The following is a 14,341-nucleotide window of genomic DNA, read 5'->3' on the forward strand; positions in this document are numbered from 1 at the left end:
CCAGGTTCTAGTTTGAGAATCCAGGAAGCTTCCTCTTTCTCCCTACTCCTTTAGGTGAACGAGCAACTGGATAGGGAAGGAGTGAGGTGCGAGACTATGACAGAGGTAGGTGGACGAGCAGGTGAGATACTTCGGACACCACTGATTGGTTAAACCTCTCCACTGTTGTTACTAGCTGGCATAGAGTCTGTCCCAATACATGGCGACCCCATGCACAATGGGATCAGGTCACTGTGATCCAGTGGGTTTTCATTAGCTGATTTTTGATCCTAGTCCATCTTAGTCTGGAAGCTCCACTGAAATCTATTCAGCATCCAAACAGATACTGATGGCTGCACTTGAGGAGCATTGGCTGGGAATCAAACCCAGGTCTCCTACATGGGAGGCAGAATTCTATCACCGAATCACCACTGCCCTCAATCTCACTCTCTCCATTGTACTAGGTCATTTATTCCCAAGTTCTCTAGACTGGAGAGCAAAAGGCTTTTGGGCTTGAGGGTGAGGACTCCCCTGCTGATTGCAATTCATTTATATCGTCAGGATGATGATGACTGAGACTGGTGAACTGCCTAGTGGCTTGTACAGGTCATCGCAAGTTTGGGGACAAGCTGAACCGCCAGAGAATAAAAACCACAAGACGGCATTTTAATTGGCCTCCTTAGGCCATATAACAAAGGAGAAAGCTAACTTGCAAGAGCAAAGAGTAATTAATGAAGGGAGCCAGCAGAGGTTCATTTAGTAACTTCCAAGTAAGTTCCTCTGTCTGACGGGGTAGTGGGGAGGCAGCCTGCAACATAAAGATAAACTGTAGGTATTTAAGTCACAGCGCCTTCCGCCAAAGACTGCTCATTACCATCAGATGCTGCAGTGGCAGTGGGGCCAGTTAGAACAAGCTTTATTATTAGAAGCAATTAGGGAGAAAAGGGGCAGAATTTCATTTGGTTATTTCAAAACAAGTTTCTGTGCATGGTTTAATGAAGGCCTGCAGTGGCAAGATAAAATGTGTGTTTTTCTGAAAACAGCTTTTGCAAATGATTGCTTGTTACCGGCAGGTATCTGCTGGCAGAGAAGCCCTGGTAGGCTGGATTTACATGCATGCTCCAATATAACTATTCAGCTGTCTCAGCCTCGCAGATGCGTTCGTGGGCAGTATGGGCTGCTGGGCATGTTCTGAAGTCAGACTGTCTGTCTTCAAGACTCATCTCTGACCTTGGTAGTTGAATGTCCTTGGGTGACCTTCCGTAATTTGCTAGGCCTTAGTTTACTCATATGTCAAATATCATAGTAGTGTTTATCTCCCAGGGCTGTTATGAAATATAAATGGATCTAATACATGTTAAAGGAGTCCTGGTGGCGTGTGTTAGACATTGCTATAATTAACCATTATACTCGAAGATCAGGGCCCTGGTGGTGCAGTGCTTAAGCATTTGGCTGCTAACCAAAAGGTGAGCAGTTTGAATCTACTAGCCGCTCCCTGGAAACCCTGTGGGGCAGCTCTACTCTGTCCTATAGGGTCGCTATGCATTGGAAAGGACTCGATGACACTGGGTTTGGTTTTGGTATACTCAAACATCAACTTGGTCTTGCTTATTTTGATATGTCATCAAAAAAGACACATGGCTAGCAAAGGGTATCACGTTTGGTAGAGTGTCTGTGGAAACAAGGAAAATGTCAATGAGATGAACTGACACAACAGCCACAGCAACAGACCCCCACATCCCAATGATCATGAAGATGGCACAATACCAGGCAACGTTTCATTCTGTTACACAGACGGTCGCCATGAGCTGGAGCTACCTCCATAGCAACTAACAACAACATACTCAAGTATCATTTGGGTGGGGGCTGTTTTTAAAGAACGTGCTTGCTATATAGGGGTTACCCTGAGTACCAATCAATACTGGATCTTTTTACATCTTTTGGAAACCCTGGTGGCATAGTGGTTAAAAACTAAGACTGCTAACCAAAAGGTCGGCAGTTTGAATCCACCAGGAGCTCCTTGGAAACCCTATGGAGCAGTTCTACTCTGGGTCACTATGAGTTTTTGAGTGAGGTTTGTATGTAAAGTATGAAATAGGTATTCATCTTCACAGTCATAACGGCTTTGGTCTAAATTCGTTTCAGACAATAGTCTAACTTCTCTGCAGAATTCAGATGTTTTGAAAAGGTCTGATTGCTTTTTAGGTTTGCTAACCAGGTGTGTACCATACTGTTGGATTTCTCACCTTCACAGATGTGGCTTTTTTACTTTGTCCAGTGTCCAAGCTTTTCTTTCATAAGCAGTCTTGAACTAGCTCCTCATATGCACAGGTGTGCTGAGAGACACCACCATCGGTTTAGCTTAGAAGAACATTTACAGAACCTCAACTGCTGCACAGTTAAGGGGGAACTGGCCCTCAGCTTCCTTCTAAATATCCTTTTTGAGACCACTGTGACCACAATGAAAGGGACCTCTTACCTGTGGCTTCAGGCTCTACCCTAAATGAACCACTCTTCAGTGAGAGTGTGTGCTGTTCTCAGTGACTTTTCAGAAACTCCTTGGTTAAATTCTCCAGGTTGAAGACCGACTTTCATTAGATGGCTAGAATATTTGCACACTGACTTGGGAAAAGGCATACTGTTTACCCATTATGTTTTAGTTTTCCAAATCAACAGCATTTAAGTAACATATAATGCACCGTAATATTGGACCCATATGATGAATAACACTCATCATTTAATTTCCCATAATATTATAAGCAATGATTCCATTATTAAAATCTATTCATCTTGGAAAAGTCTAAACTAGCAAAATGCCCTCTTCACATTTACGTGTTTTCTAAGCTATGTATTAACCCACATCATTTTTCTGGCTGCCCTGATTTAATTTATGCTCATTTGAATAAGAGCCTCTTTCCCAGAATTTTAGATTTTACATTCAGGGTTATAAAAGAAAGAAAAAGTTGAAAATACTGGGGAGTATATATTGGTGCCACCATCTGTCTGTCAGTTTGTCATACTGTGATGCCTTGTGTATTGCTGTGATGCAGGAGGCTATATCACTGATATTTCAAACCCCAGCAGGGTCACCCATGGTGGACAGACTTTAGCAGAGCTTCCAGACTAAACTGACTAGGAAGAAAGGCCTGAAGACCTCCTTCTGAAAAATCAGCCAACGAAAACCCTATGGGTCACAACAGAATATTGTCAGATATAGTGCTAGAAGATGAGCCCTCTAGGTTGGAAGGCATCAAAATACCCCGTGGCCACAACAATGGACTTGAGCATACCAATGATTGTGAGGATGGCACAGGACCAGGCAACATTTCGTTCTGTTATATATAAGGTCGCCGTAAGTCGGCGCCAACTCTATGGCAACTGACAGCGACAACATATATTGGAGGTGTTCTCTCCAAAGCCTGCATGTTCTCGTTCAATGTGAGTTTTAGAGAGATGTTCAAGCTAATATTCATTTTCTCTAACCCAGTAGTCTACTTCCTCGAATACTTTTTTTTTCCTTTAGAAATCACACACATCATATCATGAGAGAATTTCCTCTTTGAAAGACCCAGAAGAGTTGTAAGGAGTGGTTTTATCAGAGTTACTAATTCATAATTAATGTCTGTTAGAAAGTTAAATTCTGAACAGAACAAAATATGCAACCTAGCGACTGAGAGGAGCTTTCAAAGGGGAGGAGATGGATGCTTATTCTCACCCTCGATCGTTCCTCTAGTTTTGTCATCATAACAACTGTGGCACTCCGTTGCTCCCATATCATTCTCCAAAAGTCCCCAAACGTTTCAGGGAGTGATCCCTGTGTTGCAATATAGGCGTTTTGTTTCCTGTAGCCATCTATGTAGTTCGCATTCACATAGTCACTTCCCGGGATGCCTGCAAAACAAGGAGCGGTTATTCGACAAGGTCAATGTATAAGGCACAGCAGCATGAGGTGAGGCCTGATGGCAGTGTTATGTTATTACTCCGATTTGTGGCTAGGAGAAGCCACAGTATATTAAAGTGTAGGTTTTAAACAAGATTAAAACCCACTGCAGTCAAGTTGATTACAACCCGTGGCGACCCCATGTGTTACAGAGCAGAACTTCTTCATAGAGTTTTCTTGGCTGTAATCTTTACGAAGAAGATTGCCAGGCCTTTCAGATGGCTGGGTGGGTTCCAATTGCCAACCTTTAGTTTAGTGTTGTTGTTGCTGGGTGCCATCAAGTCAATTCCAACTCACAGCGATCCTACATACAACAGAACGAAACACTGCCAGGCCATGCACCATCCTCACAATCCTCACAATGTTTGAGCCTACTGTTGCAGCCACTGTATCAGTCCACCATGTCGAGGGTCTTCCTCTTTTTTGCTGACCCTATACCAAGCATGATGTCCTTTACCAGGGACTGGTCCCTCCTTATACACCAAACAAGATTAAAAACAGGTCTTAGCAAGACCATCACGTTAAAGAAATGAATGTTCAAGGTGTTGGGTCTTTATAAGATGACAAGGTGGACTACCAAAGAAAGAAAAACACAACTGATGATCCACGTGATGCCTTTTCTCTGACACTTTGTTTTCTCCATTGCACCAGCAAAACAGTTTGCAAAGAGGACAAGCAATGTGGTCACATTCCTCCTCCATGCTCTTCTCCATCCTCACACAAAAACCAAATGAAATCAGGAAATGCCTGAGCCTGAAAATGCAATATAGGGTGAAGCATGTCATAATACTGAAAAATTCTTTGCAGATTCAGCTAACAGGGAACCCAACATCACTTAACAGGACAATGTTGCTGCCTCAAAAACAGAAATGGGCTCTGAGGGGTTGCTGAAAGACCTAGAAAGTTTGCAGCACCAAGCGGTGACATCTCTGCTCTGCTTTGTGCCAGTTAGAACCAGTTCAATAGTACATCAAATGTGAAGTGCAACTGACAATCTACGAGGCACTTCTCTGTATAATAAGAATGATATAATGAAAGTTAACATTACAGAAAGCATTTACTGAGGCCAGGCACTGTTTTAAGTGCGCGATATATAAACTCATTTTATCCTAACAACAATCCTATGAAATAAGCTCTGTCAAGATCTTCATTTCACAAAGAGGGAAACTGAGGTGCACGGAGATTAAAAGAAAACATGACCAAGATGGCAGAGTTGCGTGTGAGCACAGGTGGTCTGGTTGCCATGATTGCATCTTAAGCTCTGTATTGTTTCTCGTTTAAACCTGACCATGCTGTTGTATGCATCACGTGAACCTCTCCCTGGATTAGGGCAACTGCCTCCAATTGGTTGTCCCTCTTCTGTTTTAGCCCTTCCCAGTCTGTTCTCCAACCAGCATGAGAACAATTTTTAAAGATGTGTTTCAGATGTTGTAACTTCTCTTCTTCAAACCCAAATGGCTTCTCATTACATTCACTGTAAAATCCAAACCCTCAACATGACGTACAAAGCTCGGCACCTCTCCAGACTCATCTGATTCCACTCACCTCCTCTCTAACTCTAGCCACACTGGCCAGCTTCAGTTATTAGAAAACCTAGTTCTCTTACTTTAGCGCCATCTCACATTCTAGCACATGCACTGTCTCCTTCCCAACGAAAACATCCAGGCTCCTTCACAGAAAGGCAGCCCTTGAGTGCCCCAGGGCCTCAAAACTCCCTTCTAAACCCTTCATACCATTTATCACGGGTGGTAATTACTACGTATATTGGTTATCTTGCTTATTGCCTTTTTCCACCACTAGACCATGTCTCTTTTGTTCACCTCTGCAATCCTTAATGACTAAGAGAGTAAATAATTTGCCCTAGTTCCAACAATTAATATGTGGTAGAAATGTAATTTTTTTAATTGAAAAAATTTTTTTGGTGAAAGTACAGGCAGCCAAAGATACATCATTGCACCAATTTCTACATGTACAATTCACTGACATTGAATATGTTCTTCAAGTTGTACTCCCATTCTCACTATCCTTTTCCAAATTATTCCAGCACCATTATCTTAAACACATTGCTCCCTAAGCTCCCCATTCAACCTTTCAAGTTGCTGTTGTCAATTTGGTCTCACACAGATAATTCTTTGAAAGAGCACAATGCTCAGAGCAGACGTACTTTACTAGTAAAGATAAGCTATTTTTTGGTTCAAAGAAGACTTCAGGGGAGAGTTTTTGTTTAAGGTTTAAAGTTTAAAGATTATCTCAGAGCAACAGTTTCAAGGGTTCATCCAGCTTCAATGGCTTCTGAAAGTCTGGATTCCGTTGAGAATTTGAAATTTTGGGTATAGCTGTAATTTAACTCAGATAGTCTGTCTGATTGCAAGTTTAATTTTCACCATGCTGCCTTTAAAATGGATATAGGTAAGTTTGAGTTTCTAAGGAGAGAGTGATTCAGAAAATCAAAACTACTCCATATGAGATATGGAAACTATTCCATATGACAATCTGAAAACAAAAAAGGCAGGGATTGAGGAAGAGAGTTGTCCATGAGAATCTAAAGAAAACAAAAACTCCATAATTGTTGTTGTTGTCTTGTGCTGTTGAATAGATTCTGACTCTTGTTGACCCCCTATGTTACAGAGTAGAACTGTTCGATAGGGTTTTCTTAGTAGTAATCTTTACAGGAGCAGATCACCAAGTCTTCTCTTCCATGGTGCTGCTGGGTGGGTATGAACTACCAAACTTTTGTTTACCAGCCAAGTGCAAAAGAAAATAAACTTGAGACCCAGGTCTTCAATTCTGAAGGACATAAGTACAGAGAGATGAATTTCATCTCCATATAAGGCATTTTCAAATTATCAAAATAAAAAAGGGAACAGGTTTCCTTGGGAAGTAATGAGTTGCCTATCCCTGGAAGGGAACAGTCTGCTTCTGTAAAGATTACAGCCCTGGAAACCCAACGGGACAGTTCTTCTCCACCCTATAGGGTCGCCATGAGTTGGATTTGACTCGATGGCAATGGGTAGCAGTAACAGAGGAGAACAAGCGCTTCATGGGGATATTGATGTGATATGGGAGGTAGCGCTAGAACCTCTGCATGGTCCCTTCTAGTCCTAGGAAAATATGAGTCGTGGAATTAAGAGACAAAAAAAAAAAAAAAGAATATTTGTCTTATAATGAAACATGTGCTCCCAAGCTAAATTGTTATATTTCACTGATTGCCACTTGCAATTACTTTGACTGCTTTTCTGATTCCAGTCTGTAAAAACGATCCTCTCAAGAAAAGTAATGCAAGTCAGATGGCATCCACTGCACTCTGGGATGAACACATGCATATGGAACCCCACTGGCATTAGCTGCAAAACCTTTTGATTGGAAACTCAAACGCAAGATTGATTGTGACATTATTCATCTATTGCAGCTACTCAAGAAGCCATTGGGGTTCTGGCAGCCCTCTGTTGATAAAGATCCTATTCCTCTCTGACAGCAAATTACTGCAGATTCAAAGGATAGTTTAAATGAAATCTTCAGGTTACAGCCACCGGGAAGCCTGCACTGCTACGCGTCTACAGGATTGGGTTCGGAGCCAAGAATGAATCCATCTTATAACACGGGAAAAGCCCATTTGCAAAAATTTTAATTCAGCAGTTAACGGCATTAAATAATTAATAAAAAGTATTCTGGCTAAGGTCTCACTCAGCTGCCAATGTACAGAAAACTTTTGTTCAAGAAAATTTAGAATGGAGAAATCTGAGTTAATGACTCACAAAACGCATCAAGTGGACACTGTGACATTTCCCCCTTATCATGGATAACAAATGTGAACAACGCACGTGAGGACATGGAGGAGACGGACGTGGGATTCATACCTAATGGAAGGGAATCGGACCTATCCAATAGTCTTGTGTAAATCTCAGTCAGCTATTACATAGTGAACTTTTTTTTGTTCATATATTGCTCAAGGCTGAATAATAAAACCTTTTCTTTGTCCTCCCCAAAGACGGATTAGTTGCTATTGAATAATGGTCGCACTTCGCGGGGATAAAAATACAAAAACTGTTCCTGAAGATGACTAGATGCCTGAAATCAATACTGCATCACTGAATGCTTTAACAATTTGGGACTTGGTATTTTGAGAAGAGAATTGAAAACAAAAAGCTCAATAATTCGTAGAGCTAATTAGGTGGTGCAAATAGTTAAGTGCTCGACTACAAGCTGAAAGGTTGGCGGTTCGAACCCACCCAGAGGTACCTTGGAAGACAGGCCTGGTGATCTGCTTCTGAAAGATCACAGCCTTGAAAACCCTTTGGAGCAGTTCTACTCTGCACACATGGAGTCACATGAGTTAGAATTGATTTGATGGCAGCTAACAACAACAATTATTAGGCTAACATTTATGTCCTGAAAATAATGTTGAGGTTCCTTTTCCATTTCTGCATTTGCCTGTAAGGAAGTAGTAACGGGAACAAAAGCCTCCATCTGGCAAACCCCTTTAAGCACTATGTCAAAAGACATTTCAGGTAAGTTTTCTCTTACAAGTCCTTTGCAATTTGGAGATAGGAGAGACGGCTATGTTGTTCTGAAACTCTAAGATCTACTGTGTCCTAGTCTTATTCATACAACCCAACCCAACCGTGTAGAATGATGAATGAAAAAAGATTTTAGAAAGGGTGGTGGCTTGCCCTTTTAAAAACAGTGACACCAAATTAGAAGCCAAAATTAAACAGCAATCTGATTCAAGCAGAAGAGACCCAAGTTTTCAATGCGGCTCATCTTCACAGAAAGCTTGTCCAACCAACCCCACGGAATAAACACTATGCTGGCTCTCAGTGTTCTGGTGCCATGAACTGCTTTATGAGGAGCTCTTGACTGAGATGACTCTTCTGGGAAGCTGGACCTATAAAATTCTTTTACTTTTTAGGGTGACCTTCTCCACCTAACGCATATTTGTTTATTTAATTTTCAATTCCCTGCCTTATCTAGAAAACGAGTTGCATCTGCCAATGCAACACTAATCAGAGTCCGCTCCTAACCCAAGAGAAGTGTTTGAGAATTAATTGAATCCCTCTGGGGCTATGATGGATGGAAAGCTAACTTAAAATTCAGTCCTGAATGAATACAGGATTACTATAAATTAGCTGATTTCTTTTATTTCTTGGAGTCAAGGAGACCTTCTTCCAATACTACGACAATAAAAGTGCTTGTTGCTTATTTTATTTTATTTTAATTTTTTGGCAGCTGGAGAAGAGTTAGTGAAACAATAAGAGCATGACAAAGATGTTTCCTTTCAGCTTGCTGTAAGCAAAATCTTAGGACAAATTGGCCTTGCTGTCTTAATGCCTTTGTTCCAAAAGGACAGCTCAGGTTGAAGACCAGCTTTTTGCTAGGAGTCCAAGGCTTTGCTACCTTTACACTAAGGGCATACATTTTCACGATTTATCCTTTATTTTTTTCCTGGGTCCTCACCAATTAATAATAGTCATGTCAACAGGTCCAACAATATAAATTGTTTATGATTCTAATTTTATAAATGAGAAAACTGAGGTCAGATCCTCTGAATTTGTAGAGTCAACATGTCCCATTCATGAGTTCTACTGTATTCCACCAGTTAATGGACTATTCTTTCTTGTGGACTTACATTTATTACCCACATGCCTATATAGTAGATCTTTCTCTCTATTTTCGGCAAACAAAATTTAAGAGTATAAAACTCAAGCTTTTGAGACTGTCAGGAATTGTGCTGAGGTGACTGAGTGGTAGGATAGTGCTGTGTTCTTCGTGCAGAGTGAGCCACAGCAAACAGGCATTAGAACAGAATTAAGCAAGTGTTAGGCTCTCATTTCATTTGCTGGTAATTGCTAGCAAACAGTTTTCGGTGGAAAAGTCTGCTCATAAACTTTGGACTCACATTGTTTCTTAATTGTCTGCAAAACTTTGGAAACTATATCATCCATTCAAGATGCAAGGACAACACCCTTATTCTTCATCTAAATATGGGATCAATAAGACAGGGCCTGATGACATTGTTTCTGCGAGTGCTTGAATATTAACAGAAGGGAAATGAATCCTTGGAAACATGAAGCCATTTTATTTGAAAAAAAATATTCCTGAGGACTAATAAGAATGAAGTACTGAAGAAAGCATACTGCAATGTCAAAGAATACACTATCTGAGCTCTCTTGTCATTGCGGGGTCAAAATAAGTTTTCTTTCTGTTAATTCGAAGAGGACTCATTGGGTCATATGACTCTATTACAAAGTATCAGCCAACTTGCTTTAGAATTGCTCTTTCAGGTCAGCTGATAATTCGATGTGAAAAGACTTCTCATGTTGGAAGGGTATTTAATAACATGAGAAAAGCCTTATGCCCTGATGTTACGCAAAAAAGGTGGGCCCCAAATAGTATGTGAATTATTTTATCAATTAGATAATCATAAGGGGAATGTGGGCATTTCTGCATCACCCTACAGTGTAGGGAAGGTCATATGTGCATTTTAAAGTCTTGGGAAAATACCAAGCACTTGTTAAGAACTTAGAGAGACTGATCCAGGAAACCAGGACTGCTGGTCTAGGACTACTGGTGGTTTGCTCTTTGACATTTGACCAGTTATTCAACTTTCCTGGACCTCTGATTGCTTATCTGTTAAACAAGGTCTGTTGAACTAATTGATTCCCTCAAGTTCTTTTGAGTTCTAAAATAAGATGCCTCTCTCTGGTATTCTTAACCTTCTCAGATTCAGAAATCCTTGGGAAGTTATTTTAAGATAAATAGAGGCTTTGTGTCTCTCAGATTAGGTAGGGACATGCTCTGATGCTCTTTCCAGTGGATTCCTGTCCCTTCTACCTCTGACATGCTGAGATGAGACTTTCTAGGTGTTACTGAAACCTCAAATCTTAACTGGAACCTGGCAGTGTTAAAAAGAAGAAGGAGAATGAGGAGGAGGAGGAGAAGAAGAAATGGTGGGAATTAAATTAGTAGATCAGTAGGCCACCACCCATCTTTTAATTTGTCATACTGTGGCGGTTTGCATGTTACTGGGGTGCTGGAAGCTATGCCACCAGTATTTCAAACTCCAGCAGGGTCACCCACGGTGGACAGGTTTCAGTGCAGCTTCCAGACTGAGACAGACTACGAAGAAATGCCTGGTGACCTACTTCTGAAAATTAGCCAATTGAAACCTAATGGATCACAACAGAACATTGTTCGACTTGCTTACTTTGGACATGTCATCAGAAGGGATCAATCCCTGGAGAAGGACATCACGTTTGGTGAAGCAGAGGGCCAACAAACGCATGGGAGACCCGTGGTGAGATGGATTTGCACAATAGCCTCAACAATGGACACAGACATGCCGACAATTGTGAAGTTGGCACAGAACAGGGCAATGTTTTGTTCTGTTATACAGAAGGTCATCATGAATCGGAGTTGACTGGACAGCAGCTATCATCATCATCATCATCAATCATCATCATCATCATCATCATCATCATCATCAAACTAGTAGGCAGTCTTCCCATGAAAAGAAGTTCTCCTTGGGGGTTATGAGGTGAGGATGAGTAAGAGGACCAGGAGAATCCCACTCATGGCTCCAGAAGACAAATTACTGCTACGCCGCCAAGTTCGACATGGATATTCAGCTCAGTAGTTTACCTACTTTGGTCCAACTCTCAATGTGACATCAAAAACCAGGTACTTTTATCTCCTTTGGAGCCCTGGTAGCACAGTGGTTAAGAGCTCTGTTGCTAACTGAAAGGTCAGTAGTTCAAATCTACCAGCCGCTCCTTGGAAACCCTATGGGGCAGTTCTACTCTGTCCCATAGCGTCACTATGAGTTGGAATCAACTCAAAGGCAATGTTTTTTTTTTGGTTTATCTTCTTTATGTTCTAAAAATCACTAATGAAGTGAAGTTAGGATTAAAAAGAAATTGTTTTTTATAAACCTGTTTATTCCCTGTTGTAAGGCAGAAGTAGTTAAGACCCAACTTAAAATGAAAATGCAAGCCATCTTTTATTTAGTCAATAACCTCCCCTCCTCACTCCACAGCACAAAAAAGCCAAAACAACAAACCAACAACCACCCACTGCTGATGGAGACCTAGATCACAATTTTTACAACCCACAATGCAGAAAAAAACACCAGCAAAACTAGAAGATGGAAAAACAAAATCCAATAATAACTTTAAGAGGAAATGTATTTAATTCCAAAGGACGCAGGCCTTCCTTCCCCTTCACCTGCCTCAGAAAAGCCCCATTAATAGCAGCATCTGTACTTGAAGATGAAGAATTCTCTTTGCAATACTCCAGAGAAAACAACCTTTCTTGCAAAGGCACAGTGTATTATTTGCCACTGTATCCCCCGGATGTAACTGCAGTTTGGAAAATTATGCTCCATGTTGCTGCAGGATGCATGACCATTTCTGTTGCAAGCATGCCTTGCTTGGCGGCCATCGTAGCTCATCAGCCCACCAGGGTGATGGGGGCATGGATAACATTCAGGGTATGCAAGCCCAGCCTTCTCCCTCTCACTGCTCTGTTGCCTCCTCTCCTTGGTTTTCCATACCTGCCCACTGCTCAGCAGGCTGGGCTTCCAGAATGGGCAAAGGAAAGAGTGTGGGTGATTGCACTGTCTTGAAGTACATTCCAACATTAGCTTCAGATGTGGGGGAAAATATCAGCCCTGATAGAGGGGACTCATTCCTAGTTAGGGAGCACTCCATCCCAAAATAAAGCAGAGCTTGGGCCCCTGCAGCACGCATCTTTCAGACACATCACTGAGTGGTGGTCAAATTAGCTTATACTGCTACCAGTGCAGCTATTTTAGGGCTTCATTCAGCAATGGGATGGTCAGAATCAAGCATGGAGCGTGACCACTGGGGCTCTGACTGTAGGAATCTCTTGGAACCTCAGTCTCATCATGACTAACACAGGAGTATCATCATCATGATGTCCTTATCCCATACCCTGTGAGATATTGATTGTTCTCATGATTGATGTCATTAACAGGACTGAAATAAGCTCAATCATTCCTAAATACTCTTCTTATGAAATGTAATTCCAAATCTAAAAGCCCCTTTCCTAACTATATTAAAAAAAATTAACAGGGGACAAAGATGATTATTCCAAAATTTCTCAACAATCCACAACTTGTGCCTATATTCTAACAGCAAAGCCACACCACGGATGATGCAGGTTTTTCTACAGCGTCAGAGTAAAGAAGCGCAGATTCATTAGAGTCATCTGCATAGCAGTACAATAAAAATGAAAAAAAAAAAAGAAAAAGTTCAGTAACTGTACTAAAGACAATGGAAATAAAAATAAATGCACTTGCAGATCTTTCTTGATTTACTCTTCGATTAGCTTCCCGGGAAGCACAGTAAAGAAAAAAATGACATGACCAGCCACTCATTAAAAGTGCTTTCTCTCTTTTCTGGGAAAGAAATAGCAGCAGGTACAGGCTGAGGCTGGAGCTGGGGAAGAACAGATCTTAGCAAATCTCCACACCACGCGCTCGTTTCCAAGCAGGATGAAGATGCCACTGTTGCTGTTTGCTGTCAATGCTGACTCCTGGAGACCCCACGTGTGCAGAGTAGAACTGCTCCATAGGTTTTTCAAGGCTGTGAACCTTCAGAAGCAGATTGCTAGGCCTGTGTTCCGAAGCACCTCTAGTTGGATTTGAATTGCTAACCTTTCGGCTAGTACTCGAAGATGAAGGATTCTCTTTGCGATACTCCAGAGAAAATATTACTCCCGTGTTTAACCATTTGTAAAATATTTGGAGTAAAAACATTACTCCAAACAATACTCCAGGGTTTAACCATTTTTGCTACCCAGGGACACCCTAAGATGCCATTAAACATCTCTAATTACTTGGTAGTTTTTACTCAGGCTGCAAGCTCCCTGTGAAATCCTTTCCAGTTTCCAAAGGCCGAGTTCCATTCAGCTTTCTAGCTCAGAGAAATTCAGCTGTAAACATTTGTCTGTGCATTGCTCCTCACAAAGTGAGATGCTATTCAGTGCTGAAGAAACAACAACCCGAAATAAAATGATTACACTTGGCATGCTTGTAAACAACATGCAAAGTGAAAGGTTGAAAATGCTGATGCTATCAGCCTCAAGTAACGACCAATGTTCTGAATAATGTGAGAAAATGAACACAGCCAATAACTGTGCAGAGTTCAGAAAAGTATTTTTATGAAGTATATATTCTATCACAAGGAGCCCTGGTGGTGCGGTGGTTAAGTGCATGGCTGCTAACCAAAAGGGTGATAGCTTGAACCACCAGCCACTCTACGGGAGAAACATGGGGCAGTCTGCTTTTGTAAAGATTACAGCCGTGAAAATCCTATGAGGCTGTTCTACTCTGTCCTGTAGGGTCTCTCTGAGTCAGAATCGACTCAAAGGCAATGGGTTTATATATTCTATCACACTTCCTTC

At 41.4% G+C, this 14,341-nt stretch overlaps 1 protein-coding gene across 6 annotated transcripts in view; it reads right to left on the reverse strand.

The window, feature by feature from the left end:
* The window catches only part of PTPRD (protein tyrosine phosphatase receptor type D), a 473,666-nt gene that overhangs the window by 67,468 nt on the left and 391,857 nt on the right, over window positions 1–14,341 (reverse strand). For all 6 annotated transcript variants that reach the window (XM_004373491.2, XM_004373489.2, XM_004373492.2 and 3 more), the window contains one exon: window positions 3,695–3,870. In XM_004373491.2, coding sequence (XP_004373548.1) covers window positions 3,695–3,870 — 176 coding nt within the window. The remainder of the gene's footprint in view (window positions 1–3,694; window positions 3,871–14,341) is intronic.

Source organism: Trichechus manatus, unplaced genomic scaffold (genome assembly GCF_000243295.1).
Source record: "Trichechus manatus latirostris isolate Lorelei unplaced genomic scaffold, TriManLat1.0 scaffold00025, whole genome shotgun sequence".
In the NCBI taxonomy this organism is placed as follows: Eukaryota; Metazoa; Chordata; class Mammalia; order Sirenia; family Trichechidae; genus Trichechus; species Trichechus manatus.